The sequence below is a fragment of the Octopus sinensis genome, linkage group LG8 (genome assembly GCF_006345805.1).
Source record: "Octopus sinensis linkage group LG8, ASM634580v1, whole genome shotgun sequence".
Classification (NCBI taxonomy): Eukaryota; Metazoa; Mollusca; class Cephalopoda; order Octopoda; family Octopodidae; genus Octopus; species Octopus sinensis.
In genome coordinates this window covers 25,790,016-25,818,005 of record NC_043004.1, presented here as the reverse complement: position 1 = coordinate 25,818,005, position 27,990 = coordinate 25,790,016, and the positions used below count along the sequence as shown (strand labels likewise).

General features: G+C 36.4%; 1 protein-coding gene across 4 annotated transcripts in view; it reads left to right on the top strand.

The window, feature by feature from the left end:
* Window positions 1-27,990, top strand: part of LOC115214765 (E3 ubiquitin-protein ligase TRAF7) — a 183,542-nt gene that overhangs the window by 94,015 nt on the left and 61,537 nt on the right. The window contains exons 4-7 of one of the 4 annotated variants that reach the window (XM_029783789.2): window positions 1,508-1,577; window positions 2,803-2,891; window positions 13,589-13,678; window positions 17,337-17,429. In XM_029783789.2, coding sequence (XP_029639649.1) covers window positions 1,508-1,577; window positions 2,803-2,891; window positions 13,589-13,678; window positions 17,337-17,429 — 342 coding nt within the window. Of the gene's footprint in view, window positions 1-1,507; window positions 1,578-2,802; window positions 2,892-10,287; window positions 10,573-13,588; window positions 13,679-17,336; window positions 17,430-27,990 lie in introns of those variants that run through there. The other 3 variants (XM_029783792.2, XM_029783793.2, XM_036505290.1) reach the window with 3 other exon arrangements.

Sequence of the window (27,990 nt, the reverse complement as noted above, 5' to 3'; positions counted from 1 at the left end):
CCTCTTCATCAACCTCTCCATCTCACATGTCTCCTCCTGTTCTGTTTAGTCCATTCTGTCTTTCTGTGGTGTGTATCCATATCTGCACATACATTTGCATCTATGTGTGTGTGTGTTTAGTATGTTTGTTTTGTGCGCATGTATATTGGTTTGTTTACAACACTGTCTTTTATTTAGTTGATTTTTTTAATTCATATATTTACTTTTTTTTCTCATTTTGTCTTAAGTATGTGTGTCTTGAGTGTGTGCATATGTGTTTACATATATTCTCTATATCTGTGTCTTTTTCTTCTTCTCTCATTCTGTCTTTAGTTATCATACTGCGTAATGTAGTGGAGAGGTGTTACTGTTCCATTCATGGTTTCTGTTGAGACTCATTCTGCAATTACTATCTAAGTGTTGTGTCTGTTCTGTGTGTTGTTAATATCTTAACATCTATGTTATTAACCAAACCTCTACGTTATTTAATGGAGCATGTTGGTAGAGCACTGACAAGCATTTCTCCTCCTGGAGCTCCCACCAGTGTTCACCTTTCTACTTCCCTATGCTATGTGTTGTTTCTCCAATGTATGTTGTTGTCCTGTTTCTGCACTGTCCCTCAGTACATTGTATGCTATAGACTACATTCTTAATCTTACAGTTAACCTCTGGGTTCATCCTACATACTATACAATTATCTGTACAGGGGGTTCTTTCTGTGGCTGATACCAGTATCACGTAACTGGCACCTGGGCCAATGGGACATAAAAAGGACCCTCCGAACTTTGGGACTCACAGAGGCAGGGACAAGTGATCAAAACCTTTGGCAATATACCATGCTTAAGAAAACCTGTGAAACCAAATGAAATTGCAGTCATGACTGATGCCAGTGTCTCTTACTGGCACCCATGCTGGTAGAACGTAAAAAGCACCCACAACACTCTTGGAGTGGTTGGTATTAGAAAGGTCATCCAGTTGTAGAAACCTTGCCAAATCGGAATAGACAGTTTGAGATTTGTTTACAGTCAAGGGAGGACAACTATGGGTATGCTTCTTGACCTCATCAGTCTAACCAAGCTTGCTGATCGATCAGTTGATACAGAGTTTTACATAAAGTGTTAGAAATGAATGTGGTCAGAATGATTTGCTTGATTAAAAAAAATAAATTGAATTATCTGTAATAAAATCTTTGACAACAATGCTGGTGATGGGAGATCAAACCAATTGAAACATGGTTTGATTTGAAATATTAAAAAAAAAAAATTAAATTTTTAATTAGCCTGAATTTTTTTTATCTGTCCATATGTCTGTTTGTCTGACTGTCTATATACATGTATATATGTATATGGAGGTGTGCAGGTGTGTGTACCTTTCTCTCCCTTTCTGCATATATGTGAGTGTGTGTATGTATATTAATACATGCATATATATATATATATATATATATATATATACATACATACATACACACACATACATATGCATGCACATACACACAAGTAATGTTATTTTCTCTGCTTTTCACTAGCTGTCCCAGTCTGAAGCAGCCAGTATTACCAGTAGTAGTTCATTCCTGGCCCCTAAACTCAAGGTCACAGGTAAGTACAGCCTCCTCTATTACTAGCATCATCTTACAACACCCTTCTCTAATGTTACCTTCTACATTTCTCTTCTTTCTTATACCCTCCACCACCACTACTACCACCATCGCTCTTTGCCTTATTTTGTTCTGTTACTTTTCTACTTTTTTTTTTAATCCTCCCTTGTCATGGCTATCAGTAGCCATGACAAGGGACCTAATAGAAGTAAGTACCAAATCTCCCTCAGATTTCACCCCATCATCTTCATAAAAAAGAAACAATTTGAATAATATGGCTCTGGATTCTTTTCACATGATGGTCACAACTGGAATGGCTATAACCTTATGTCTGTTCAATCATTGTTCACTTGAAATTAACCAATAACAATGACCCACCCATTCACTATCTTTAATGATATGATGTCACCATAGAGCAACCCTATTTCGCATACATTGAGCTGTGTCATGTTAGTTTCCTCCACCCCTGTATCAGACTAACATAACCCCACCACAACCCCTTAGTTATCCTTGTTTCTTGCCTCTGTCCCTTTCTACTGTCCTTACCCATTGCACACTGAGATACTGTTTTGACCTCCATCCTTTTCCACAGCACACTGAGACAGTATCTCAACCTCTATTCTCCACTGCACACCATCCTTCACCACTGCACACTGAGACAATGTCTTGAAGAGTCTGGCCTTAGTTTGATAGTTGAATGGCAGATATTTGAATGTATGGAACATTATGAAGTCAAAAGTTAGATCAGATATTTGGTGATATATTAGTGATCATGGCTAAGGAATTTTATTTAATCAGCCACTATACAGGACTACTAGAGTGAGGTTTAGCAGAAGTGTAGCTTTCTCTGAACGGGCCAAATTGCTCATAAGTATCTGGCATGCTTACTTAAAATGTATATTTGTAGGTGTAAAGAAACAAAATTGATTAAAAATTAAATAGTTATGAGATACCAAGATAATACCAGTTGAGTGGAACATAAAAAATTATTGAAACATTGAAAATAGGATGTCAAATTAAGGGGAGTGAAGAAGTAATACTAATATAATTTGTTTTCTGTATTTTTCTGTATGGGGAACAACTTTCCAGATGTTTCTTCCTTATTGAGTATCATCTTGAAAAATATAACCCCCACCCCATATTTGTAAAGTATTGATATGGAAATTATTAATTGATTTTAGTATCTAAGTTTTGTTCTTTTATTTTCTGTTTTTTCTTGTCATCAGATGAAGACAACCACAGCCTAGCAGACCCTACTAATGCAGCATCCAACAGCTCACTGTTTTCATTATCAGATAACAGTGAATACAATGTGGTAACTATGAACTCTTCAATACTTGTATTGTTTTGTTGTGCTCCCAAAGCCTTACTACCCTGATGTATTGCATTTTAAAAATATTTCCTTTCTCACAAGACCTCTCCTCCTCTCTTTTCTTATTTTATGTTTTAATTTCTTGTTTGTTTTTTTGTATATATAAGGTTGTCCCAAAAGTTCATAGAAAGTCTTGGAAAATAATGGTCTTTATTTTGAGGAATAATTTTTGTTGTTTTTGTTAGTAATGGCAAGTAAAAATTCAATTTTCGCAAGTGTTTACGAACTTTTGGGACAACCTAATATTTTAAAATCTTTATTATTTTTTTGCTACTAATCTCTTTGCCCCCCTCCCTTACTACCACTTTGTAATTCTAGTCAAAACAGTCTCTATATCCTCTTCAGTTACCTCTTTACAGTTCTTCTCTTTTCTGCACTGTTATTAAATACATTGGATTTGAACCCATGATCATTGACTTGGTAGTTTAACACTATCAATTTCTATTGCATCATTTCACCTCAACACTCTCCAAGGGGTTTTGTTTTTCTGTGGTGTGTGTAGCTATTTAAATGAGAGCCGCTTATATTTATGGTACTATAGATATGTTTGTGATAGTACATATACATTTATGATGGTATAGATATGTTTGTGATCAGATTTATGATGGAGTGTGTGGATTCCAGAACAAACTTTGCATAACATACTATATGAGGGCCATGCTGTAACATTGAAGTACAAGATATAGTGTGGCAGTGTTGAAATCATATTGTAACATGTGGTGGTATGGGAAGCAGTATGACAGTTATTGTTTAACCCCAAGTCTATCATTACCAAGCAGTTCTAAAAGCATTACAGTCATGACCATCCCCTCTATGCATAAAACAAAACATACAAATCTGCATGTATACATACATACATACAAAAATATCCTGTTGTTGATGTTGAAATTCTAATGAAGGAGCCTTGGATCTAGGTTAGAAACTGGCTCTTTCTCTATTGGCAAGAAATCTTGAAATAAAACTGAATAACGACATACATACATAAGTACATACAGAGATACATACATACATGCATATATAAGTATGTAGATACATACATACAGTGGAGCATGTCTGTGTGTGTATGTGTGTGTGTACATAGAAAATACAAGGTAGAAAATCATGTATTTCCAGTGCATCACTTAACCCAAAGTTCTGGCTAACTAAACTCTCATATTGCAACTTTGAGAGAAATTGAAAGTCCACTGGTGTAGAAATTCCAGATACATCACTGGTAAAATCAGTAAGTCTTACAAAGACTAACATATCATACAAGTAAGATGAAGAATGAATGACTTTAGCACAACTTTATTATTAGTTTTAAAGTTGTGTTATAGTCATTGTGTCTCTTTGTATTATATATATAATGTCATCATCTTTGTTTTATGCTTTCTTTCCTTGCTGGCATGGGCTGGACAGGTTGCTACAACCTGTGTTAGCAATTATTTGAAGTTGCAGCTCATCTTAGATTCTTGGTACACTTTCTGTGGATAGATGTTCTTTCTAACAGCATCCATCTTACAGAGTATACTGCCTGCATTTTCTCATGGCACCAGCACTAGAGATGGCGTCATGTCCTTGACAGGGCTAAAGGGTCTTCTTGATACTCCCTCATCATCTCTGCTTGTTCTTCAACCACTTTAGAGAGCATTGTGGGTAGATTTATAATGCCAACAACAATAGTAGGGTTGCCATACACCCTGAAGTTTTTTGAGCCCCAAAAGTTTTCTAAAGTGCTTGTTGACTTATGGTGATAAGGCTAGGGCAGGAATAAGGTAGAAACAGGGAAAGGATGATCGATATCAATATCAGGTAATATGAAAGGAGTGGGAGTAAGTATAGGAGAGGTTGTAGTTGATATGCCTCTGGATGTGAGAGAGGGTTTGGATAAGGTGGGATAGGATGTTGGAAAGATGAGAAGCCTAATAGGTTCAGAGGCATCCCTACTTACTTTGAGAATATACTATGGTGAAGAGGAGAGATCCAGTCTTCCTAATATTTGCTAACAGTCAAATACAATGGGATCAATAGAGAAATGATTAAAAGAGGAATGAATGATAGGAGCATGAGTGATTAGAGGGATGAGTGATAGAAGGAAGAGCAATAGTGGTATTCAATATTCTGAAATAGGTACATCTATTCAAGGCACCATGAATAAGAGGATAGAGTGGTGATAGAAGGCAAAGTGAGCCAGGGGATGTGGGAGGAGAGAAACAAGGATGTGATGGCTGACAAGGTGAATGGGATGATGACTGACAGTATGGGTGGGGGTAGCAGATAATAAACAGAGTAGAGTGTACTGGTTACAACTGGTCTATTGTAGTCTCTTACACATAGAAGTAGAGATAGGTTGAGACAGGTGAGGTTGAGTGATGAAGATGATGGTGGTGGGGGATAGAAAGTAGGTGGGTCTTGTGTCAGTAAATAGCACAAGTGATGTGTATATGTACACACACACATATTTTAAACAACAGAGAATTACAAAAGTGATTCAAAGTGATATCAAACTTTGATAAATTTGATAAGTGCCATGTGTGAAACTTTCAACATTTGAGTCAGTCGTGTAACTTTTTGCTGCTTTAAAAAAAAATCAAATTATATATTCATTTATTGAGTTCTGTTTCTGTTGTTTGCTCTCTCAAACCTCTGTGTGTGTTATGTAATAGGCATGCACACATCTTTCTCTTTCTTTCTCTCTTTCCCTCTTTCTCTCTCTCTCTCTCTCATGACTTCACCCACCCATCCTGGTTTTTCTCCTTTCATTGCTTTATCTGTTATTCACCTTCCTGGTCAAATCACCTTCAGTGAACAACTGCACTGCAATGAGGACAAGACAACCTCTTTAGTGTTGGTGCCATGAAAAAAATCTTATACAAAGTGGTATCAAAAAGTTCCCGGACTTGTCTGGTAGTGCACCAACATATGGTAGCACACAGTTGCATGTGCAGTGAGAGCTAGCAATGACTTTCATGAAGCAATGTGCCAAGAGACGTTGCTGTGTTTACTTTGCAAGTTGGGAATTTTGTGTTTTTGTGACATGTATGCTGTAGTCTGCAATTTTGTCATGGATAGGAACAAAGAGTCAGTGTGAAATTTTGTGTTAAACTTGGGAAGTCTGCTTCAAATACATTGGGCATGCTTTGGCAAGCTTATGACAGCAAGGCAGTGGGTCGTCTGCAAGCTTTTGAGATGTATGTGCACTTCAAAAGCAGAAGAATGTCTCTGGAAGGCGATGAGTGATCTGGAAGATCTGCCACAAGTGTCAGACCTGGAAATGTGGAGAAAATTCATCAGCTTGTGCATGAGAACCGTCAGAGGACAATCAGCAACATTGCTGTTGTTGTTGATCTGTTGTATGGGTCGATGAAGGTGAGCGTAACATCTGAATTGAACATGCAGGATGTCTCTGCCAAGTTTGTTGCTCATCTGCTAACCACTGAGCAGAAAGAACATCGCATCAAAGTCTGTCAAGATCTCAGTCAGTGTGCTGCTGATGACCGATCCTTCATGCCAAGGATCTTCACCATTGATGAGAGTTTTGTCTTGGGTATGACCCTGAGATGAAGCCCTTCATCTCCATGACCAAGGAAGGCACGACAGAGCCACAGCTCAATCAAGAAAATACTAATCATTTGTTTTTTTCAACATCTGTGGTCTTGTGCATCAAGAATTCATCTCCCAGAGCCAGACCATCAGCTGAGAGTTCTACTGCAATGTTTTGAAGTGTTTGAGGGAGGATATTCAGTGAAAGCAATCAGATCTGTGGAGCACAAAGAATTAGATTCTTCACGATAACATTGCACCCTGTCACTGAGCTCTCCTCATTTGTGAGTTTCTCACCTAAAACAACATGGTATCACTTCCACACCTGCCCTATTCACCAGATTTAGCACTTGTGGCCTTCCATCTCTTTCCCAAGGTGAAAAGGCAGCTCAAAGGTTGCCATTTTAACACAATCGTTGAGATCCAAAGAGATTCAGAAGGTCCTTGACTCACTTATGGAAAATAACTTCCTGGCCAGATTTCAAAGGGTGGCAGGACTGCTGAGACCAGTGGATTGCTATGCAAGGTGACTATTTCAAAGGAGTTGATGTTAAAACATAGGTAATTAAGTTATTTTTTATTAAATATAACTAGTTCAGGAACTTTTTGATACCAACTCATACACTCTGTAAAGTAAAGTGTAGAAACCCAGCCAAAAGAATGCTTGAGATGTCACCTGACAACCTGTCTAGGACATCCACAGAACCCAATAAGAACTGATGCAGACCCTGATAATCCATTCCACTCATGCTAGCATGGGAAGCAGATGTAAAATGGTGATGCTACACACACACATGTGCACGCACACACACACACACACACACACACACACACACACACACACACACACACACACACACACACACACACACCAAGAGAAGGGGATTTTGGAGTAGTGCTCAAAGATGTGAACTGGTGGTGTCACTACACCATAAACTATGTTCAAAGTAAGGCAATTCAGCTTATTTTCACTAACCTCACTAAAATATTACAACCACAGATGAGCCATCTCTTTTTATGCTACAAAGGGATGCTGAAAAGTTCCTGGCTTTGGGTAAGAGAATATACAGGAGGATCAGTTAATTATGATTTTATTCAACATATTCCCTTCACAGATTCAAATACTTATTGCAGTGGTCCTTCAGTTTTTCTAAGCCCTGTAAAAAAAGAAGTTGGAAGTTCAAGCCTCCAGCAAAGCCTCTATACCAGCAATCACTTCTGAATTAGAGTGAAATTTCATTCCCTTAAGATGTTTCTTCAGTTGTGGAAAGAGGTTGATAGTCAGAGGGGGTGAAATCAGGAGAGTAAGGTGGGTGGTCTACCAATTCAAAGCCAAAATCACATATTTTCCTTAGAGTTTCATGTGCTGTGTGTGCTGGTACATTGTCCTGCAAAAACGGGACACCCACAGCTCAGCTTTCCACCACATTTCTGCTTTAAAGCTTCATGCAGTTCATCACACAAGGATATGTAGTAGTCTGCATTGATGACACTCCCCTTAGGCAGGTATTTTATGAGGAGTACTGCATCTTTATCTGAGAACACTGAAACCAGAATCTTTCCAGCTGGCTTTTGGGTCCGAAACTTCTTGAAATGTTGTGAACTGCTCTGGTGCCTTACCATTGATTGCTGCTTGGTCTAAGGATCATAATGGTGAAACCAAGTTTCATCCATGACTAAACAAGCCATAAAATCAGCCTCTCCCACTGGCAAACCGGTTCAAAATTGCTATTGATATCATCACTCTAATATGCTTTTGATCTACATTCAAGCATTTCAGCACCCATTTTGCAGAAAGCTTTCTCATGTCCAGAATGTTGTGGATGGTGTAGCCTACTTTTAGCTGAAATCTGACAGACCTTGAGAATCATGATGTGTACAGTGTCAGCTGTGTTCTCTGTGGTCACGAAAGTTGACCATCCTGACTGGGGTTTATCTGTAACCTCAAAATGACTAGTCTGAAACTTTGACACATGGGCAGTCATCATTCAAAACTTCCTTCATCTTGCTGTGGATTTCCACCGTTCCTTTGCCTTGCAAAAAGAGAAACTTCATGACCGTCTGTGCTTCAGTTTTACCAAAATCCACTGTAGGCGCTGCCATCATACATTAAATCTGCAAAACGGAGATAGATATATTGTATGCCATCATGACTTTTTGCATATCTTCTCCTAAATAGTTGTCCTACCACCCCTGTAATGGTAACAAATCTACCCTTTAAGCCAGGAACTTTTCAGGAACCCCTCATACTATGACAGCTTCTGTTCATCTGAACCAGTTGCATACACCTTCCACTCACCAGCATTTACACTTATTTCAGGAAAAAGCAGAGAAGATTGAAGAAAGTCTACATTAGTAATTAGTAATGGTGTCTTAGTAATTTGTAATGGTTTCTGTCAGTAATTGGTGACAGTCTATAAACAGTTATTACATAAAAAAGACATTAAGTGAATAAATATTTATGAAGATAGAGTATTATACACTCATTCTTTTAGGGATCTGTATTTCTCTGGATTAAACACCTAGTATCCACATTCCTTGCAGACATTGATTTACAGATGTTCAAAGTGTACAACATGTTTTTTAACCACGTCTATAACATCTATTAACAACATCTATATTGACCTACAGATGTGCATCATCATCATCAGCTGGTCTAGTATCAAAAAGATTATTCCTTTGATCCGTGATACAAACAACCTGTTTTAAAGTGATCAGAATTAAAATCTTTCATCAAAATTTCGTATTAATTCATACTCCAAACTCTATCTAAATAATGGTTTCAAATGTTTGTACAAGGCCAGGAATTTCAAGGGAGAAGGTTAGTTGATTACATCAACCCTAGTGATCAACTGGTACTTATATTTTATCAACCCCCAAAGGACAAAAATCAAAGTTGACCTTGGTGGAATTTGAACTCAGAACATAAAGGCAGACGAAATACTCCAGAGCATTTTGTCCAGTGTGCTAATGATTCTGTCAACCTTAAACTCTAGCTAAATAATGACAAAGTTATTTTACTAAATTCTTCATTATTTTCAAAGATAATTAAAAGAGAGGTAGATATACAACCATGTATTAACCACACTCAGCTAATCAGGATTAATTTCCTATTTTTTCGCCTTCTGCCTCCAGTTTCACTATGTACCACTGATATATTGTCTTCAATCCTTTTATCTTTTACTGTATTCTATATTCCTAATAGAGAAATCATTCTCTCTCTCCCTCCCTTTCTTTATTGTCTTTTTCTCTTCCTCAGTTCTCTTTGTCTTTTTCTTTAACTTTTCTCATCCATGCTATTTCTTTATCCCCTCTCTCTTTCACCACCCTCCAGCTCTACTTCTTCAGCCGTCTTTTGTTCCTTCCACCCATCTTTCCTATTTCTCATCTTCCTCCCTTTGTCTTCTCTTTCATCTTTTCACCCTTAATCTCCCATTCTTCCCATCTCCACCAATTTTCATTTTCCTCTCTTTTCCATCTCCTACCCCCACCATTTCTCATATTTCCTCATGTAAACCTATATTGCCTATACCTGCACCCCATACACACTCAAATATATCAATGTTGGTAACTTGATACAAAATACAGCAGTGCTTCTACCACCACCACCACTACTACTATCTTCACTACTACCACCACTAATGTTTGATGCTAAGAAGCATGTCATTTATGTAGGTCTGTCTATTAGTTGCTTAAACTCGCTTGTATATTTAGGTGTGTGTGTATATATATATATATATATATATATATATATATATACATACATTTAACATAATAGCATTACTCACTAGTCTTGGTAGACTTCAATACACTACCACCACCATCACCAGTGCTGTGTATCTCTACCTGTCTCCCCCATCTGTTATCATCTATCATCTTTCACATTATTTGGGCCCCCAGGGAGATGGGTGGGCCTAGAGGAGATAGCTAATTCCATCACACTACAGCAGTTTTGTTCAGTATGTCTTTGGACTCTGAAGTGAACTCTACTGAATCATCTTTCGATAAACAAACCAAAGGAACGTTCCATAAGTTTCCAAGGATTCTGTTATGACTGGAAAATGTGAACCATTACCATCGAATGTCCTACTGGAAGATTGAGGTAACGAGATTCTCAGTAATCTAGTTCGGCTGCTTGCTAGCCAGAGAACTACTACTGTTGTTGTTGTGTTTGTTCTGTTTTTACACTGAATGTGACTGGTAGATGTCTTATTAGTAGGTGAACAATCAGTAGTACTGTACTTACCAAAATAACTCATCCTATTGAATTGATAAATGTTTTTATTTTTCTCACTAGTTCTGTTGATGAGCTATTTACTAGATATAAACAGACCAGTTACTTCATCTTGTCTGTCTGTGTGTCTACATTGTTTCTGATAGTTTTCACCTGTATTTCTTTCCTCTTTCAGAAGTCAATGAGAGAAGAAGAGGGGCCAGTAACTGACCCCCTCCCCTCTTTTTTTTTTTTAGTTTTATAATGAATAGGACTGAGTGTAGAATTGTTGAAATAGGAATGGTGTACTTCATAAGTTCCAGTGTAAGGAATGGACAACATTTAGTGTAATGAATGGTGGGAACAACTTAGTGTTGGGGAAAATAGAAAATGGGGAGAAGAGAAAGGGTTGGGCTTAGGGTGTGGCAACATAACAGGACTGTGGTTGGGTGCTTCTAGGATTGAAACATGCCTGCATGTGCGTGTATCTGATGGTGCATTTATGTGAGTATGTATGTGTGTGTTTGTATGTTTGTGCATGGACTTGTGACTTGTGTATGTGCATGAACATGTATATATATATATATATATGTATTGCACGTGTGTATACTTGATAGTGTTTATGTGTGTGCATGTATGTTTGTATGTGTTCATGTATGTTTCTACGAATATATGCTTGCACATGTATGTGTCTGATGGTGTTTGTGTTTGTATGTAAATTGAGGTTGGTCAAACCATAGTGTAACAGTCAATTAAACAATGTATTAAATAAGTTCAGAGGAGCAGAGAATATAGTAATAACAGTTAATGAGAGTGAAAGAGGTAACAACATAATTATGTTGTGTAAGAGCTAAATCTTCTATCAGCTTATAATGTATTATAAGGTGGTGGTATGGCTTGAAAGTCATGCTACCAATGGTTTCATGTGGAATTTCTTTCCACGTGAAACCATTGGTTGTATTGTTAATCCAAAAAAAGGAAAGAGTATGTTTGTATGTATGTATGTGTGTGTATGTATTGTTTGTCATTCTGGTGTGGATTCCAAAGAGGATTCCATGCCTTTTCCACAAATTGGGGAAAAGTTTCAAAATTTTCCATAGTCAATTATTATACAAAAAAAGTAAAGCAAAAATAGTTATTGTTTTTAAGAAGAAAAAGATCAGCAACAGAAAAAAAAAAGTATAAAACTAACACTTGAAAATTGTGAGCAAATACTGTCCACACTCTGTATATGTGTATATATGTCTTGTGGTAATTTTATGCCATCACAGAGTTTATCTTCCAGCCTCTCTTCATAATTAGTACTACACACTTATTTATTCCAAATTGCACTTTAATTTCCTCTTACTTTTTGGATCAGAAAAACTGGGTCTTCATATTTTGTATATAGTTTGGACATTGACAAAAACGAACTGGCTAGTCTGTTCCGGAGGACTTTCCAGTTGCAGATTACCATGGATAATTTCCAGTTGTCCTTGGTCTGGCAATTCAAGATAAATTCTATAGGCATGGATGTGCTGTCAGACAGGCTTGTCTAAGATGTGTGCAGAATGACAAAACTGTTCTGCATGCACTCGTTCAGTGTCCAGACATTGATGACTTGTGGAATTATGTCAAAGAGCTGCTGTCACATGTGAGATGGATCTGTCTATCAGCCAAGTCCAAGGTGATGATTGCCCCACCACCCTCTTTAATCAGGTTGCTGAGACAGTTTTCTTTTGCCTGATGGCTGGAAAGAGGTCATCTGGTGGATGAGTCTGAAAGGCATGAGGACAGAGACATTCACCTTCGGTATATCTCTCATCAACTTTTTCAAGTTTCTCTTGAAAAGGAAAGTGAGAGTGGAGAGGGAGAGGCTGTCCTCAAGTGAATTCATTGAAAGGTGGGTGAAAGTTGTGAAAATGGCAAGAGTGGATGGTACTGCTCTAAGTGTAGACCTGTGAGTCAGAGAAAAGGATTTAGAGAGGCCAATTGCCCATGGTGTTTGGAGAGATCTTGAACAGTGGGGTTCCTTGACTATCCCTAGAGCTCCTCCTGTATCAAGAGGACCACATTACTATCATCCTTTATTTTTCCTTTTACTGTTATATACAATGTATACTTCCCTTTTGTTTTATTGCATATCATGTATACTTCCCTTCTTTTTTAAAAGTCATTTCATTATATGTAACCCCTACACACACACACACATACACTTTATGTCTGTCTTTGTCCTTCACCCTGGTGGCAAATTAAAGAAATCATTACCGTTGTCATCACTGTTGTCATCATCATCTGTTTGGCGTTTGCTTTGTATTTGTACAAGTTGACTCCAAGTCTCACTCAGAGACCTCAAGAGACAAGTTAGAAGTTCAAGTTGGTGTTAATACTAGGGTGCCATATTTTTGTTTTTGCACAAAAATTAGAAGTTTGCTTTAAAAGTAATTTGGTGATAAGATGATTGTGTGATCTTAAGATGACAGTAATAGCTGTTTGCTATTATGTACATTTAAAAGTACTTTTGACAATGTTTACAGATGAAAATGTTTTGGGAATTACAAAGACAATATTTTTTGTAGGATATAAGCAGTTCCTACGAGCACAGTTTTTAAAAATTTCTTCCATTTTTGGATTTCCTGGTATCTGAGACAGGTAGCAATCAGCCCTTTTTGCTGTCATTCCTAGGGCACCTATGACAACAGATATTGTTTTAGTCTTAAGGCTTCACATTTTTCCAGTTTCTATTTCAAGGTCTTTATATTTGCTCAGTTTTTCGTAGGTCTTGACAGTATAATGTCTGGCCCATTTGCATCTTTCTCTTGTATTATTACCACCATCATCACCATCATCATCATTATCATCATCATTATTATTATTATTATTATTATTATTATTATTATTATTATTATTATTATTTATCTTTTAGGGTGCCTCTGTCCTTCAACTACCCCCAGGCCACAAGCGAACAAGTTCTAATGTATCTACTAGATCTCTTCTGTGTGATGATGATGATGATGTATGTTCATTGTTTCATTATTCTTTATCTTACAGAAGAATTACCAGTTTGCTACAATTTAATCAAATATTGAATTTATTGAAAAAATTAGTGAAATTTCTAAAAACCCCAAGTTTTTGGAATCTTAAAATTCTGATCTAATTAATGTTTGAAAGATGACCTAGTTTTAAATCTGTGTCCTTTCTGACTAACTACATTGCCTTCATTACAATTAATTTTGGTAAAATGAAGAATTTAATAAAATAACTTTGCTGATGTTTGGAGCATAAATTAACCTGAAATTTGACCCTTTTGTTACCATATTTCTACTCACCTACACTAACTTTATTTCAATTAATTTTGAAAATTCTGAAGAATTTAGTAAAATACCTTATATTTATGTTTGGAACATAAATCAACATCAGCTTTTGGTGGAAGGTTTTAATTTATATCACTTTAAAATCTGAAGTTTGTGTCATAGATACAGGATGGTCTTGGGTGGGTTAGTATTAAAAAGACTATATTTGTGTTATACCAACACTGTTATATATTGCTATATCAGATTTTATATGGCTTCAGATAGAGATATATAATTTGGTGAGGATAGAATAGTAAGCCAATAGGGAACCAAAAAGCTAATATATCCTGTTACTGGTTCTACATGAAGTCTTTGGCTAAAACACTTGACAACCTCTTGGTCCAGTCTGCTTGGCTGTAAATAGGTGTTATGCACCAAGTGGTAATACTTGAAGCATTATTTCATTACTGTGTTGGTATCAATTTTGTGTCAGTACAGCTGTGAAGGGTTATGTAAACAAATTCTTAAATACAGCCAGTGAACTTTTATTCAAGTTACATATTAATATCAATGTTACTGTTAAATATTGTAGTTAAGCTACTATTATACTTCAGAAGTATTACTAGTTATGCTATACAGAGTAAATGTAAGAGAAATTACAATAAACATCAGTTTATATCATTTGTTCTTGCATACGTTTCACTATTATGGTTGCTTGGAACACTTCATTGGATGTTTCAAGTTCGATCCGTTGTGGATCAGCTAATGCAGAGTTCCAAACAACCACAATGGTGAAACGTACGTAAGAACAAATTATGTAAATTCGTATTTATCATAATTTCTCTTCTATTTGAATATATAAATATTAATGTGTTAGATTATATATTTCTATTTCAAGCCATCTGTGTGAAATATTAGTATTAGATGTAAATAGTAAGGTGTTTACATTTCAATATAAATGTTAATGTGTTACAGTATAATATATAAATATTAAAGTGGTGCATTTCAATATATGGACATTAAAGTGTTACTAAGCATTTTTGAGAGGTTATTTTAAAAAAAAGGAGGTTTTTGACCAAAGCTGTGCCATATAACATTCCTGATTTATAAAGCAAATAAAATGTTAATTTTTATAAAAAAAAATAAAGGTAGGTGAATTCTTTTAATTTTCCAGTACCCCTTTTTATTTGATCTCCTTTCTCAGTTTAAAATTTAGGGTTTTGTTCAACCTGTAAAAACGTGGGCATATCTCAATATTTATTAATTTATTATTGGGCATTGTGTTTATATATTACATGGACACAGTATATATTACATGGACACAGAAAGAGTGGGGTGTCTCTTTTTGGGGATACAACAACAGTTGCTGTAGATAAGGAAATGTAGAATACAACATGGGTAACTAACAGTTCTTGCTGTTTGCAACAGTGACTTCTACATTAATTATATGATAGAATGAACGGTTGACTTTACTTACAGAATATGTTAAACCACTTCAGTTATTAAGTGCTCTCATCATACTATTTATTGTGTAACAAATTGGATTAATCAAGTGATGGTTATCTTTGCTATAAACTCAGTACAGTACAAGGGACAGGTTACAAACTTTTAATGTTTCAAACACCAAACTGGTACCTTGATGGCTTAAATTTTAATACACATCTTAAAGCTTCTTGAATGTACAGAAATGTCTGAAAGAATCAATATGTTTAAGATGTTTAACATAAAACCCTAAGTGAAAAGAAATTGGTGATACTAAGATGTTCGCCAAAATGTAGGGACATGATTATTTTAATGTTGGCTTATTTAAACAATTTTAAATGATAAAACTAAATCTAAAATAGGCAACCTATATAGGTACATCTACACACACACACACACACACACACCATCATCATCATCATCATCACCATTTAATGTTTACTTTTCCATTCTGGCAAAGGCTAAATGGAATTTGTTAAAGCAGAATTTTTTACAGCCAGATGGCCTTCCTGTCACCCCACCTGTTTCCAAGTGAGGTAATATTCCTTGTGACCAGACAAGTTTTCACACAAGATTGAACACAAAGGATACTATTTGCATATGTGCATGTGCACACACACACACACACACACACACACACACATGGTGGGCTTTTAATTTTCATCTACCAAATACACTTAGAAGGCTTTGGTTGGCTATGACTATAGTAGAAGACACTGGCTCAAAGGTACCCACAGTGGGACTGAACTTGAGACCATGTGGTTGGGAAACAAACTTCTTACAGCTGTATTGTTTCTTTGATTTCTTTTGTAAGAGAAGGAAAATATTTAGGTAATTATAACTCTAGTCTACTAATACATGAAGAAGTTAATAACTGTGGCAGGATTTACCAATACAAACAAATATAAGTGGTCAAATTGGGATTCTTCTGAAGACTCTCTGGAGTAATATTCCTTGGTAGAGTGTGTAGTTCAGAGATCAGGAAGTTTCCAGGTTCAGCTGCTACTTCATTGCATTGAGAGGTCACAGCTTCAGTTCTATGGACATGTGCTTAGAATATCACAGGAAAGACTCACAAGACAGATTCTTCAAGCAAAGCTAACTAGCAGAAAACCTGGGGGTAGACCAAGAACAAGATGGTTGGATAATATCCATATTCTGAATTGGTTATGCTCGGGAATCCAGTCAAAAAGTGTAATGACTGTTGCTTCTGATAGGACCATATGGAGGAAGTGCCTGAGGACTCTACCCCCAAAATCCTCCCAAGAATGGTGGGCAGAGAAGATGGATGGATGTACCAAATGGGACAGAAGTTATCTACTGCAAGAAATACCTAATGGGGCTGAAGATATTATCTCTGGCAACATTTACCACACAGTCCTGAGGAAGAATGATTGAACAAAGTATGTAGAATAGGGATAAGAAGAAGGAAGATTAGGTGTGTTGGTTGAGTGTATAGTAGTAGTATTAGTAGTAGTAGTAGTAGTAGTAGAAGAAGAAGAAGAGCAAAAAAAACCTGTATGAACTTCAAGGTTGCAGCATATTGGTGAATGAGACATTGCTAATCAGCCAACTTGATGCAGTCAAAGGTATTTGTGTAACAACAACTATGTCCCAAATGTGTGAATAGTACTGTTTGATGGGTCTTCATTTTTATGAAAGGTCAACAACTGGTCACTTTTGAATTACATCCTAACAAAGACAATTCTTAGTTTCATGAATACAATGGCTTCAACAATGTTAATATGTATCAAGTTGTTAGAAAAGCCCCTCAGATCATTGGGAAGTCTTGCAGTGATTTTTAGAATTTAACAGTTCTCTAACTCAGATTCCTTAACGATCTAATCTTTGGACTTCTTTCTAATTTGTGTTGCTAAATTTTCTCCTTTTCATTTTCAGGATATAATTGTTTTCCAAGAAGAAGCCAATAAAAAATTATTTTGTCGCTTATGTGATCGAGTTTTCAAAGATCCAGTGATTGTATCCTGTGGGGTGAGTAAATGGAATCTGTACCTTCCAATAATCTATTTAGTACCATGAATTACTAGCCATCATTTCAAGTATTTATTTGGCACATAATTACAATTATATATGTATCATATATATCTAGTTATCATGCCAGTCATTTATTAACTGCTAGTTTTTGGAAGACTGTAGATACCTGGGAATTTTCTACTCTTTTATATCTATATTTTAGTGGGTTGCATCATAATCACCATCATTATCATATCATGAATATCATGTTTATATCTGCTTTGCATGCTGGCATTAGTTGAATGGATTGTCATAGTCAGAGTCTGTTCTTATTTGAAGACATTCTTCTCCTAGACAGGTCAGAGTACTACATCTCAGTTATGCACTACATTTTTAACTTGGTTTCTACTGCTTGATGCCCTTCCTAACACTAGCTACTTTACATAGAGTACTTGAGTATGTTATATTACAGTACAAGTACTAGAGACAATTTAATACATGATTTGAGAATTATCACCTTTGTGAGTTACAACACCTTTGAAATCAGTCTTCACTGCTTCCTCCCATGTCACGCTTGGTCTCTTTCTTTCACAGGTTCCATATACTTTAATTACTCACTACAGCTATCATCTTCCATACACATTCTTCTATTAGTGCAATCTTCTCTCTTGGATATGCTACAATCTCATTCCTCTTATTCCCAGTTTTTCTTTTAATTTATTTATATTCCATCATTCATACACACTAGCATGCTCACCTAATATCTTTCTAGTCATTGCAAATCCTCTGCATTCAGGGCCCACATCTCATTAGCATGCAGCATTACACTTCATATACAAGTGTTATGGAATTTGTTCTTCATTCTGAGAGAGAAACTATTACTTACAGAGGTAATGGCTCCTTGAACTTGAACTCCATCCTACTCTTACTCTGGTTGCTGTTTTCTAAACACTCATTTCACTTAACTAACAAAAGCTATCAACCACCTCAGACATTTCATGGAATCATGGAGTTTATTTTGTAAATAATCAACTCCTCTTTGAGCTTTCATACTGTCTTTCCCCAGATTGCCCTGTGTCACTGAGTCTATCTAGTGCTGATACTAAAGTCACTAACCTCTCATAAATGTTGAGTGGTATAAACCTTTCTTGTTTATAAGAGAAGCATTACCAGAACACAATGAAAGAGGGTGTGAGTAGGATGCATTATGTCACTGCTTTGGAAACAGACAACAGCATATTTTTCAGCAACAACAATTTTGAAAATGAAACATTGAAACCATTACAATCAACAACAAAATTTAATGACAAACTGAAAAGGAAAAATTTTAACAAAGAAATCCTCAAAGCCAACAACAACAACAACAAATTTCAAAATTAAATTTGGGAATGAAATTTAAGGATTTCATTCCCAAAATTCCAGAGGGCAGTGTGTTAATAAAAATATCAAAGATGATAGATAAAAAAAGAATTTTAGAAGGGCCTTTTAGAAAACGTAAGAGTGAAAAGAAGTCTAAGCAGCAGGACTTCTTGAAAATCAAGATGAGAGTTACCTGCTCTTTTTTTTTCTCTGGAGTGATATGGATGCAGAGTTCTGCAAAAGGCTGATACAAGAAGCAATGGCTAGCTGCACATGTGCATGACCTGGGATTAGCTTGGAACCAAGGTCACTTGCTCAAAAATCTCAGGTCACTCAATATAGATGTATTAGTCACTAATGAGAGAAAATTTTCAGAGTGCACACTGGTCCTAGATGTGAACAGTAGTAAAGGTGACATCTTTAATCTTGTGGCTGTTTATGACTCAACAGGAGCTGGAAAGCTAGATTTCTCCAGACATCTGGAAACCTTCTTGGGAACGTCTCACTTTTTAATATTAGTTGAGGACTTGAAATGCATTTTGGATGGTGTCTCCAAAACCTCAGAAATATCCATTTGTCTGATAAGTATTGACAAAGTTCCTCTTATGTGCTAGTGTGGACATGGAGCAACCTCAGCAGGTCATCCAGATCATGTTTCAATATAGTATTTATTAGGTCACCGGATAGGAATAGTGTAAGATGTCCACAATTCAAACTAGTCAACTATCCAGATCATAAATTTGTGATCTGCTTAGTTGATTTAGATAGGACCTATAGACAGAGACTCAGTTACTGGAAGTTGAATGCATCCTTACTAGCATGCAAAGACTTTGTACTTCATTGCACAAAAGGAAAACATTGAAAGAGGACATGGTCTTCAGGACCAGCATTTTCAAGGTGCTACAAAATTTGAAAATAGTATGGCTGAATTTGGAAACGTTATGAAGCCTCAACACAAGAGCCAACCTAAAAGAACCCCAAAGTTTCACCTAGTCACTGTGCTCACCTTAACCCTTTCATTACCAAACCGCCCAAACCCGCCCGTATTTACCTATTCATATTTAAATGAGAATATCAGAGCAAATCTCTTTAGTACATTTGTGAAAACACGTATTATACTTCGTAAACAGTTCAACTACAGTTTTGTACAAAAATCGAAGTGTAATTTTAATTCCGTGAATTTTGGGAGATTTTTTTCCGAAATTTGTTCCTATTGTGTTTTCAAAATTTGTAATTCTAACAAAAAATGGATACGAATTTCATTATATCAAGCAGCGAGTCAGAATTCGAAGGATTTTCTACTGAAGACCTTCATAAATCTAACTCTATGACTGAAAAAAAAAAGCACATGGTATTTGATAATGAATCTGATGTTTCATTTTCCGAAAGTGAAAACTGAATTCGAGAGCTCCGACAGCGATAAAGAAAATGAATTGGCACCTAAATGAAGTGAAAATTTAAAAACTGTTTCTTTCGGTGATTTTTCTGAAGAAACTGGACCAAGCCACAGACTTTCCCAGAAGAGTAAAGCCTTAGACTATTTCTTTTTACTTTTTCAAATGAGCCTATTTGAAATCATTACGGCGGAAACGAACCGTTACGATAAATGTAAACAAAGCAAAAGAAAGGATAGTTAGTGGTTTCCCACAACCTTAAATGAAATTAAGACTATTTTGCCATAAATATTATTATGGGTATCAGAAAGTTACCCAGAATAACAAATTCTATCGTAAAATTTTGTTGTATACCCAATTGAATATTAGCTAATAACCCATTTTCTATAGCAATGTTTGAACAAAATTTTAATAATTTTATATTTTGTTGAATTTACCTGTATCTACCCGCAATTAGAGTCACTTTGTGACAAAAATTATAGTATAGAATTGGTTGAGAACATTTCATTAAATTATCTTCCAAAAATCACGTTAATATATTGATAAATAAAAAAGTTATAGTTGTTTAATGAAACCAGACTAAATTTATGATTATGTTAGAAATTAATTGAAACACATAAGGGGTGTATTTTGGTCAGAAATATAGTAACGAAAGGGTTAAGGTAGATAACCTGTAACTTACTCTCCTCCTCCTTTTCAACTTTAGAAGCAAGGTCTTTTGGTCAGTAATCTCAGATTGCTAAGTTTGGATATGATAGCATTGGCTAGAATAGAATCTTTGACACATTTGCATCAGCACCCATTTTGAAGGGATTTTAAGATCTTTGACCTCTTACTCGACCCAGTATGGGGGACAGCGTTGAGGTGTTGCTTCAGAAAAGCCTGGTCCTTGAGATACAGTTGGTAAGCTGGTAGTCCTGGATATAAACTGCAGTAAAAGCTTTGCTTATAGACTAGTTATCATGTATGCCTGGTTGGGGCAGGGCAACTGTATTTCTTCAAGAGTCTGAAGATTTTCTTGTGAACATCCCACTCTTTAGAGCTAATGGATACACAATCTTAGATGCACTTCTGGATTGCACAGAACTAGCTGATAGGAGAAGGAAGTGGGGGCTGTAAAAGCCTCACAAACCTGCTTAGTCATTTCTAGCTGGCAGACAGACATAAATTAGATTTCCCAAATACATTTATGTGGACATATGCAAACAACATCGAGTCATCCAGATCATATCTGGATAGAGTATTCTGTAGATCAGCCTATAAGGATAGCATAGGTTGTCCTCAGTTCAAAGTGGTCAGCTACACTGGCCACAAATTTGTATACAGTTAACCTAAATAGGCTGCATAGACAGGGACTTAGTCACGGAAAAATGAATATGGCTTTCCCAGAGTCCTAAGTTTACAGACTGGATTAGAGAACTAGTTAAGAGGGAGTTGACTAGAGCAATCATCAATAACAAATGTTGGTCAACCCCAGAAAGGGCTATTAAGAATCAATAAGGTTTAGTAAGGAAATAGTGATAGAGAATACTAGACTAGAGGGAGAGCTAGTTACTAACCTTGAAGAGGTACTTAGGAAAGGTATTGCGACTGACATACTAGCAGTAAGATTTCTCCGTGGCCAATTCTTCATTACTAAATAAACTTAAAGGTTGCATTGTCAGAGCTTGGGCACATGCTCTAAAGAATGAAGGAATGAAAGCCATTTAATGGGCTCAAGTGACAAGCACAATGCAGTCTTTGATGAAGTGAGAGGGGCATGTGTTACTCAATTCCAAGCATATTTGTACCATCTAATGTGATTGCCTACTGCAGCTCTCAGATAGGGATGCAAAGTTCTGCAAAAGGTTGATGACAGCTGACAAAATACAGAAAGGAATGGCTGGCTGCACAAGGAAAAAGTTGCTGAAGCTGGATGGTCTACCCTCCAAGCTTTATCTTCACAGGCCAAACTTATTCGAGAGCCTCTTGGTAGATGTCTACTACAGCAGGCATCAAAACCAGAAAATTCTCAGCCTGGCAAAACAATGTGTGGTAGTATTGCTGAGAATGGGCTTGCACAAGAAGGATGGTTTTTTTTTTTTAAACTTCAGGCCTATAACTCTGCAAAATGCAGGGCTGAAAATTTTTGGCTGAGGCATTAGGTAAAGCTTTGGTGCTTGTTGTCAATACTCTGGTAGGTGAAACACAGATATGCACCATACCAAACAGATCTGTCCACAATAGCCACCTCAAGCAATGCACCTTAGAAAGGGACAGTAAAGAACCTGGTATAGATGGGGCCTGATCAATTGAAAGCTTTTGATAGGGTTGCCCATCAATACTTGGTGTCTGTTTTTAAGGCTGCTGGTTTTGGTCCTGTCTTGCGAAGCTGGATCACTGTAGTGTACAGTGTCATTTGCTTGGTGGTCAAAATAAATGAAATAAAAATTAACCAGGGGAAGTCATTAGGCTTGCTGCATAGCACCCTGAGGAGCAGGTTCATGCCATTCAACAGCATTGTAGGACAGTTAAATTGTTTGGAGTTTGGTTTGGTCCACACCTGAGGGTGGACAATGACTATAAAGAAGTGACAAGAAATAGACCAAAAGAAAACTATCCTAGAAGTGTTTTGTGGAAGTGGCAAATGCTTACATTGTGTCCATCATTTACTACCACCTTACTGTCATACTTTGCCCTGTTACACAGCTGACCAGAATGGAGCACTTGCTCTTCTGCTTTGAGTGAAAGGGACATGCTCTGCTGGTCAGTTGGTCCATTCGTTGTCACCATTCACTGTGGAGAAGACTGAATGTTCCATGGCACAAACGGGCTGTGGCTGTGATACCTCCAGCATTTCCTTCACAGTGAGCTAATGTGGTTACTGTTCACTAGTCATGCTTTTCTGCAGCTTGCTTCTGACAAAGCTGCAGTCCTAGACAAAGTGTAGACTGAGGCTGGGTGCTTGGTACCTAGAGTGCCTTTAGGTACCTATAGTCCTCTGCCAGTACATTCATTTGAGCTTACACCATGGTGTTCTATAGAGTATTAGTGGTGGGTAAGAGCGACACCATCCTCAACTAAACTTTGGGCAACAATGAAAATAAACTCAATGGTTATTTCAGTGGGATTTTCAGGCCAGGACTCATGGATAATTTCCAGAAATCCTTGGTCTGGCAGTGCTACCAGGTGGAAAGCATTGCCAGTTAGGGTTAAACACTATTGGTGCATTAGTGCTATCAGCCTCTCTACCCAAGATGCACACAGAGCAATGAAGCTGTCCTGCACGCACTCATACAGTGTTCAAGCATTGTTGACTTGTGGAGTTATGTTAAACAGCTGCAGTCATTTGTAAGATAGATTCAGCTATTAGCCAACTCTATTGTGAAGACTGCCCCACTGCCTTCCATTGGCCAAGAAGATCAGTTTTCCTGTCTAATAGTTATAGTGAAAGTGGTGTGAATGCAACCAAAAGGACTGAAGATTGATGCTTTTCTTTTTGGCCAATCCCTCAGCAACTTTTTTTAAAATTCCACTTGGAAAGTAGTGAGGTGTGGTTGAAGAGAGACATCCTGCCTCCCCCATCATCCCATCAATTTGTAAAAAGTTTAATGTATCAAACATTGCCTACTTTATTCATGTGCTTGTCAGTTACAAGGTACAGAGGCACGAGGATCACTGACCATAGTACTCCTGGTGAGCAGAGTAACTTGAGATCTGTGAGGTTCCTTGGTCACTCCTAGATGGTGTTTTCCTCATTGAGGAATCTTGTTAATGTTCCCTTGTTGACTGTTATTGTTTTTATTGTTTATATGCGTTCATGCAAATCTCCACTGTCTTTTGTCTTAGTATTGTCCTAAATGTCTTTGGTGGTGGTTTCAGGGGCCATGAAATTATTATTATTCTTATTATTATTCAGTAGTTTTATTTTTATTACCTGCTTTCACTGCACTACTGAGTGCAGCTCTGTGTGCCTTGGGTATATACTGTGATTTGCTTTATTATTGTTATTTTCACTGTATTGAAAGTGTATGATGCTTATCTGTGTTATTTGCTGGATGTTATATATATTTGTATGTCCTGGTGTTTTAGTTATGTGTTTGTCTGTATGTTTTTTAACCATGTTTTATGGACTTATTGTTGTAGGTATTATTTCTAGATATTTGCATTTCGTGAGTTTCTCTGTTTCTTTTATCAATACATTATCATCTGTTAGACTGATATGTCGATTAGAATGCATGTTTTTTCCCTTGTTCTTGGGATCTGTGGGGGTCTGTTATTATTATTTTAGCATCAAGCTGGCAGAAACGTTTGCATGCCAGGAAAAAACTTAGTGGCATCTTGTCCGTTGTTACAGTCTCAATTTGAATTCCACCAAGGTTGATTTTGTCCTTCATCTTTTCAGGGTCAATGAAATAAGTACCAGTCAAGCACTGAGGTCACTGTGATCAACTGTCCCCCTCCCCACAAAATCCAGGCCTTCTGCCTATAGTAGAAATTATTATTATTATTAATTATTAATTATTATTATTATTATTAATTATTAATTATTATTATTATTATTATATTATTATTATTATTATTTTTTATTATTATTATTATTATTATTATTATTATTATTATTATTATTATTATTATTATTATATATTATTATTATTATTATTTTTATTATTATTATTATTATTATTATTATTATTATTATATTATTATTATTATTATTATTATTATTATTATTATTATTAGCAGCAGCAGCAGCAGCAGCAGCAGCAAGCTGACAGAATTGTCTGCATGCTGGACAAAATTCTAAATAAGATTTCTTCTGGTTTCATATTCTGAGTTCAAATTCTGCCTTGGTCAGATTTACCTGGGGATCAGTAAAATAAGTACCAGTTTAGTACTGGCTGGGGTCAATGTAATCAATTAACCCCCATTCTCCAAAATTTCAAGCCTTTTGTCTATAGTAAAAAGAATTCTTAAGGTGGTGGGCTGACAGAATAGTTATCACACCAGGCGAAATGCTTACTGGTATTCTGTCTCCTGCTACATACTGAGTTCAAATTCCATCAAGGTTGATTTTGTTTTTCGTCTTTTCAGAGTCAATAAATTAAGTACCAGTTCAGTACTGGGATCGATATAATCGACTTAACACCTCCCTCAAATTTCAGTCTTTGTGTCTATAGTAGAAAGGATTATTATTATTGTTATTATTCAGTAGTTTTATTTTTATAACATTCTTTCACTTCACTACTGAGCACAGCTCTGTGTGCTTTGGGTATGTGCTGTGGTTTGCTGTGATGCTCTTATGGTTACTGTATTGAAAGTGTTCTGCATAGGATGTATGCAGTGCCCAGTAGTGCAATTTTCTGTATGTTATATATATTTGTAAGTTCTGGTGTTTTTGTTATGTATTTGTCTGAATATTTTTTTATCGTACCTAATGCGCCCACTATGGTAGGAATTGTTTCTGTGTTTAGACTCCACATTCGAGTTAACTCTATTTCAAGGTCTTTGTATTTTGAAAGTTTCTCCATTTCTTTTAGAGAAACATTGTTATCTGTTGGTATTGACACATCAATTAGAAAGCATTTTTTTTCTTCATGATCTCTGATGACTATATCTGGTCTGTTGGCCTTAATTTCTCCATCTGTGTGTATTGGCATATCCCATGTTATATGATTGCTTTCTTGTTTTCTGTGGCCTTATCTGGGGTGTACTTATACCATCTTTTTTCTGTTGTTATACCATAGTGTTTGTTATTACACAGTGTATGTAGGTCCCAACTCTGTCATTATTGTTATTATTATTATTGTTATTATTATTATTATTATTATTATTATTATTATCATTTTATGTTTGACTTTTGCTTTGCATTTGTACAAGTTGGCACCAAATCTCACCCAGAGACCTCTAGAGACAACAAGTTAGAAGTTCATGTTGGTGTTATGCCTAGGGTGCCATATATTTGGTTTTGTACATAGTGTTATTCTAGAGAATGTTTAACCCTTTTGTTACCAACCCGGCTGAAACCGGCTCTGGCTCTTTAGTACAAATGTCTTGTTTCCATAAGTTTTGAATTCAAAATTTCCACCAAACTTTAGTCACAATTTATGTTCCTAACACCAGCTCAATGATAACGATGTTATTTTACTAAATTCTTTCTTATATTTAAAGTAATTGAAAGAAACACAGAGCATCTCAAAATAAATACATTAATGAAAGGGTTAAGAAACCATAAGAAAATTATGTGTTTGTTTTAAAATTTGAGATTACATAGACAGTATTTTACGTAGGATATGGGCAGTTCCCATGAGCACTATCATTTGAATTTCTGCCATTTTGGGGTTTCCTGGTATCTGAGCTAGGTAGCAATCAGCCCCTTTTGCTATCATTCTTAGGACACCTATGACAACGGTATCATTTTAGTCATCAGGTTCCACATTTTGCTAATTTCTATTTCAAGATCTTTATACTTGCTCAGTTTTTGGTAGGTCTTGACAGATACCTTTATATCGATTGGGACAGTCATATCAATGAGGAGGCATGATTTTCGTCTGAAGTCTTTCAATATAATGTCTGGTCTATTTGCATCTATCTTTCTGTCAGTTTGAATGGTGAAGTGCCAGAGGAGTGAGATGTGATCATTTTCAAGCACTGGTGGGTGGTTTGTGTTCCCACCAGTTTTTATCATGGGGGAGGTCCAGGTTTTTGGAAATTACCCAGTGAATATATTGTGCAGCTCTATCATGCCTGTTGAGATACTCTGTAGGCACAAGAAAACTGCACATGGAGACAACATGATCAATGGTCTCATTTTGTTGTTGACATACATGACATACTGGGGAGCTATCATTCTTTAATATGTTGGCCTGATAGTTCCTTGTAGGTAGGCATTAATCTTGGGCTGCTATGATAAACCCTTCTGTTTCTGATTTTAAGTCAGAAGCCATTAACCATTAATGGGTAAGGGCTTTGTCAACATCGGCGTTATTCGCTCTCTTTGGATATTTTCCATTAAGAGGTTTTTCTTGCCATTTAACATCCAGTCCTCAGAGTTTTTCAGGTAGGTGCCTAGGCCAAATATGGCAATCTTCATTGTTAATGCCAGTTGTAAGAATCCACGGCCTCCCTCTTTTCTTGGCAGATAAAGTCGTTCTATATCTGCCTTAGGGTGGTGCATTCTATGCATAGTCATCAGCTTTCGTATTTTTCTGTCAAGATTACATATTTTAGTAATCGACCAGTTAATGATATTGAAAGTGTAAGTCACGACTGGCATGGCTAAAGCATTGATTGCTTCGGTCCTGTTTCTTGCATTTAGCTCTGTCTTCAGTATTGCTCTCACCCTGCGATAACATTCTCTTCTGATCCTTTCCCTCATCACTGCATGTTTGATTCTGTCCCCTTCAATTACCCCTAGGTATTTGTAGCTTTCCGCTGGTTCTAACTCTTTTATGAGATTCTGCTGGTCAAGGTTAACGTTAGATGTTTCTGTTATTTTTCCTTTGATAAAGGTAGCATTTGCACATTTATCAATGCCAAATTGCATTCTGATGTCATCACTGAATTGTTTATTGTTGTTGTTTTTGCCACCAACGACAAGATTGTTTACATGCTGGACAAAATACCAAATAACATTTCTTCTGGCTTTATGTTCAAATGTTACCAAGGTTCTATTATCTGTATTATCCTTAACATCCTCTGTATTTCTCATCTCAAGAAAATCTTCTTTTCTCTTCTCCTCAGCTCTTTGGTTAAACTCCTCCTTGCCCATCATTTCATTTGCATTTACACCCATGTCTTTCGTGGCATATTGCAACAGGTCTTCATCACTATTTATCAAATACTCA